General features: G+C 17.8%; 1 protein-coding gene across 1 annotated transcript; it reads left to right on the top strand.

Annotated features, from left to right (window-relative positions):
• On the top strand, positions 1-762 carry PGO_004545 (variable surface protein; the record flags this gene model as incomplete). Its single annotated transcript, XM_028691500.1, has 2 exons — positions 1-438; positions 595-762. Coding segments are annotated over 2 exons (606 nt in total), but the record flags the coding sequence as incomplete, so codon positions are not given.
• Between the last annotated feature and the right edge of the window lie 5,735 nt (positions 763-6,497).

Raw genomic sequence — 6,497 nt, 5'->3', positions numbered from 1 at the left:
TTTGATGATTATCCTGATGATCACTCATTAAAAATTTTGAAAGATTTAGAAAATGCATATAATATTATAGAAGAATTAAACATAAAACATAATGATTGCACTTCATCTAATGAGAAATATGAACAATATATGAACTCATTAAAATCATGTCAATATAGCAATAAGATTAGTTTTAAATTAATCCTTAAAAGTATTAAAGATTTATATGAAGAAAAATGCCCTAAGGAAAAAATACCTTGGGATTCTTCTTCGATGGTAACACAAACAAGTGAAGTAACCAACAATAGAACAATGGAAAGTACAAAAAATACACCAGAAACAAAATCAATTGTATTATCTAATGAAGAAACAACTAACTTTCCAATGAAAGAATCAGCTAAAGATACAATGACAGAAAAAATTACAAGAGTATATATAGGCACATTTTCCTTAATATCTGTAATATTAACAGCTATATTTATATTATATAAAGTTAAAAATAAAATTTGGTAAATATTTATTATGTTATATTTTGTATAACATATGATTATATAAGTAGTTATATCATGTTAAATATAAAGTGATGAAAATACCATATCGTCTCTTTATTATCAGTACACACCATATGGATCTTATTTACTAACATGGATAAATAATTTTAAGAGAAGATTGAACAAAAAAAATAAAGAGCATTTAAATTTAATGGATTCATTTGAAAAGAGACACGAAAATTCAATTGATGAGAGGTATAGAATAGCCTATAATTCAGTAGATTACTCCTAATAAATATATTATAGTATATATTGAAACAAATTTTGTTCTTCTTAAAGAATAAAAAAAAATAAAAAATTTTATAACTTTTGAAAAAAAAGGGGTATAAAAATTAATATATATTAAAATAATAATATGATTATTAATGCATGTGTATTGCCCTTGTAATATAGAGTAATCGATGAAACATCAATATTAAAAAATTTTCAGCTCGCAACAATAATTATTGTAATCAACGAATAAAAGAAATTAACATTCTAAAATTATGCATTGAAAATAATTATATATTAATATTTATTGGCTAAAAATAAATTTATTTACGTTTATAACGGCAAGAATATTCATAAAAGACAACTTGAGAAATGTAATAAATATTCATTAAATCTAAACAGGAACTAATATTCATTATGTTTTTATTTCGAAATAAAATAAATTCTGTAAAATATAAAATATGTATTCCATATATAATAAAACAGCAAAAATATGACAAATAAATACTGAGAATCATTATAATTGAATAATTATATTTTGAAAAAATTACCTACACCATGAGTTCAATATATACTATCCAAACATAATAGATTCTATTTAAATTGTAGTCTAATATAAATATATCTATTTAAATAGTACGAAAAACAAGGAGAAAATACTATTACTATATTTATATAACTGTTTATGAATGAAATATAAAGAATATATTAGCAGCAAGAAATCAAAAATATACACTGTATAATTAGAACAAGCCAAACATATTATATTTATCACAAAATGTTACAAATGCATTAAATAACAATTATAGTTGCACTATATTATTATGTTCATTAATAAAAACGTATGATTATAGATATTCAAATTATATAAATATAATTAGAAAAAATATTTATTAAATTTCAATTATTTTTTGTATTATATATGTTTATTGCATAAATATTTATATAACAATATTATTAGGATATAAATATTAATACATATAACCCTTACCGAATATATTTGAAATAATTATCCATTTTACAATTTTTATGTACCATATAGTTATAACATTTTGAAGTATATATTATATTTATACCTAATCGCTCGTCTTAATATAAAGATGTTTCTTTATGATGAATATACAAGAAAAATAAATTTACTCAATATATATATATATATACGGGATTTTTTTGCATTCGCACAATTTGATACAACAATGAATTATGTTTTTGTGAATTAAGAATTAAAATTTTAATACTATAATATAACTTTTATATATAATTTTTTAAATGATAATAACATACATAATAGTATACTTGTACCCCCAGAGAAAATATAATTAAATTCAATAGTATGGATAGAAAAAGGTTATATAAATAATATGTATTAATTTTACATTATATTTATTTCTACTTTTGATCATTGATTCCTGTGGTGAATGCATAAATATGTATAATATTTGTCGTTATATATTTTAGTACCTCATATAAATTTTTAAGATATTAAACTTCTATATATATCTCTTTTTCCGGTAGCACATGAATAAAACATAATAATAGATAACAAATTGTATTATATATGTATTATTATTATAATATTCAATACTTTTTTTCTATATATGTATTTTTTCGCCCATTATGAAACATTTATTTATTTTATTATTTTCTGACTATATAATCATATTTAATAAAAAAATAAAAAACGATCTTTTATATTTTAAATTATAAATGTATGTAAAGTTATTAAATGAAAAAACAATAAGAAAAAGACTTTATTTATTCCTTATTAGATAATTGTATATATATAATTTATATCATTTATATGAACCAGATTAAATTCCTGCATTATAATTTCCTTATATTTATTTTCTTCTATAAAAAAGATTAAATAATAAGGAAAAAATATTTTAAAAAATTCATCATTATAAATAATGATTTTTACAATACCATAAGTCATTAAATGTTTTTATTAATTTAGAATATATATATATATGTATAAACATATAACATTTGAATTTACTTCAGTAAAACACAAAATATTAATATAATTTTTCAAGTTGTTTTTTTAATATATAATTATATACTTGTAATATGTCTAAAGAACTACAATTTAAAATAAATAATACAACATAAGAAATTAGCTACTTGTATGTAATATATGGAGGAAATAAATCATTTTTAAAATAAATATTATGCATTAATTAAAAATATTCATGAAAATACATTTTGATAATTATTATTTATATTATATAATATATTGTTTTTGTATTTTTCAAAATAAAATCATATGTTTTATAGTATAACATATTGTTTGCTATTCTAAAAATTGTATTTTCACGTATAAAATAAATCAGTAGTAAAAAATATATGAAATAAAATTCAGAAAATAAAATTTCACTTAAATTAGAAATTTCAATTTGTAATAAAAAATTTTCATGTATAATAAGCGTAAAAAAATCTTTTATTATTTGTGAAATATATTATTTTAATGATATTTTCATACATCTTTAAATAAAAGCACTTTTAATTTTATAAGATGAATTACATCGATGTTTTATAAATGTTTTTTTTTTTTCCTAATTTTTATGCTGTTATTTATCTAATATTCTATATAAGCATAATATATTAAAAAATATATATTTTACATTATGCATATTGAACATAATGATTAATGTAATTTTTCTTATAAATGATACTATATAATGAATAAAAAAAATAAAAAAATCATGTATTAAACTAAAATAACTAATATAAAGTATTATTCTATTTACATTATGTATAAAATTATAATTAAAATATATTATCTTTTGAAGATGTACATTTATTTTATTATAACAGAATGATATTATCTTAAATACATTACATATTAAGGGCACTATAAATAAATACATATAGCATAATAATTTTACTAATAAGGATTTTAATGAGTGAATATATGATGTATATAATTTAATAATAACAAGAGTTTATACTTTATAATTACGTCAAAAGATATTATATATTCAAGAAATTATGTAATTATCTTTTAATATTATTAAATTACGCTCCTTTTATACATAAAACATCAGAAATTAAGGATAGAAAAATAAAAACATTACATGATATTTATAAATTTAAACGCAATTCACCTTACAATTGATATAAAATTCTGTAAATTTTAGAATGTATTAAGTTAATCAAAAAATGAATAAACCAAAATGTATTTATGTATGTTATATAGGTTTAAACAAGAAAATTAACATTATTAAAAAACTGCATTATTTTCGATATATTATAATTATTCTTTTAATCTATTATAAGTGATGTAATATACGTTTATTCAAATATATAGCATAAAATAATATATAAATAACAAAAAATTTATTAAGAGAATTTTAAAGTAAAACTAACATATGTTTAAAAAAAAATATTCATATAAATACAAATATAAAAATATATATAACTGTAATATTAGGTTATAATTTAATACAATTTATTATGGAGTAAAAATTTATGAGAATTATATATTATTTATAACTAAATGCGTTGAATAACTCATGAAAAACTGTTTATAATATATTATACCATAGAATTCAAGAAATAAAAAATATACATATATTTTAATAGAATAGTGTTATCAATCTAATTATTTATTTTATATTTTTCCGAAACCTTATTATGAATTCTTGTCTTTTATGACAATAAATATAATTTTTTTTATTATAGTTTTTTTATTATCTCTCATAACTCTGTGTATTTTATAATATACTTCAATTTAGTTATATAAGAATATAATAATTTAAGAATATAACGTCCTAAAAAACTTTTCAATATTTTAGAGAGGGCAATTCTTTAATATTTATCATTAACAATAATTTTCCTTTAATAATTCTATATATATATTTATTTTAGTGTTATTTATGCATATATTCCTTCAATTATATGAATCATAAACTGAAGGACCTTGTTCTTAAATATGTATTAATTAAAAATATTATAAATATTTAATATTTAATTTTATAATTTCAGAAATATTCAAGGTTTATATGAGAAAGAGATATATTTACTAATGTACAAATGTAAAGCAGTTCTTTAAGGGGACGTACCTATATAACACAAAGTAATGCATTTTTTTTTTTATATTAACATTCCTTTTGTTTCTTTATATATAGGTATAGAATAAAGAGGAAAATATAATTATATGATTATTGTTGTATTTACATTTGAACATGTTTAATTGCATAATATAATGGATATTTCATGTAAAACATGTAATGACCCTTCGTAAACGAATATCAGCAAGAAATATATTTATATATATATATATAAAAAAATAACATTTCACACAGAAAAAGTTAATACTTTCTTAAACATGTAACTTATTCTTGTAATGATAGTGCTCTATAAGGTATGATTTTTAAAAATCGTGAACTATCTCCTTCTTTAATTTTCATCATTGTGATTAGCTATAATAATACATGATAAAATTTATCTAAATAAAGAAATAATATTCAGAATGTAAAAATAAATAATTTAATCTCTATTGGAAGAAAAAATTAGCAATATTTTTATAAAATCGTCATATTCATTTTTATCATTACATATTACACTCATTTCTATAGCAATAGTATAATGATAAAAAAATATATACTTATATCTTGTTAAATTAATAACATTCAAAAACAAATACATATAAAGATAAAATTTATAAAAGGATTATTTAATATTTTGAATATATTTATTAGATATTTTATTAAATGTAACTATGTTGTTTGTATCGTCAATTACGGAAAATCAAATATCTATTATTTAAATAAAAATGATAAGTTAAAAGCGTGTATCATCAATTCTAAATATATGCACTCCTAATATTGCTGAGACTTTGAATGTTTTTAGTTTTGTCTCTTCTTAGAAATACAGCATTAATACTAATTAATATTTTGAGTTATCACATATATTATATGTATTTTACTTATTAGATCTATTTTAACACTGTATGAAGTATAAAAATGTGACATGTTTCCTATATATAGACAATTCTAACGCGTATATATATTCATTTATACTAATGTATTCAAATGAATAATTGTGTACATATATGATAATATCTATAAAAAAATATGTGTTACATTTTTTTTCTAAATTAGTTTTATATAAATTATATATATTACTATATATCATTTCATTTTAATAGAAAGGAATTTTGTTGTATATAGAAATGATTCCGCAATGATCCAATTATTAGAGTTCATAAAACAATATAAATATTATATAATTATTTTTTTCATGTTATAATCAAAAAAAATGAACAAATTTGATATATAATAGTTAATTTAAAAATATAAATGTAACATTTCTTCTCCTAAATAAAATAGATATTATGCATAATTAAATAACTAAATTCTAAAATTATTTTTAATGAATAATAATATTTTGCAAATACAAAAAGATATTCCATAAATATATAGTTAAATTACATTTGTTTCATAATTAAAATTTAATAAATACGCTCTTTAGTTCTTATAATATATAAATTTATGTTCCACATATTATACTTTACAAAAATACGAAAAAAAAATTATTTCTTTTTTTTTATGTATGCATTTATGCTTTGAATATAATAATAAGTATTTCTGCATATTTTTATAGGGAATTACGAAATTATTAAAGTATATTATGCATACATTCTAATAAACAATATCTGTCTCACATATATAATATGATTCTGAGTATTTTATTCTTAGATTCAAATACATATAATTGATAACAACAAAATAAAAAGGAAAAATATAATATTTT

This window comes from Plasmodium gonderi, assembly GCF_002157705.1.
Source record: "Plasmodium gonderi DNA, contig: Pgo-contig_995, whole genome shotgun sequence".
NCBI classification, from domain to species: Eukaryota; Apicomplexa; class Aconoidasida; order Haemosporida; family Plasmodiidae; genus Plasmodium; species Plasmodium gonderi.
This window is presented reverse-complemented; position numbering and strand designations above follow the sequence as displayed.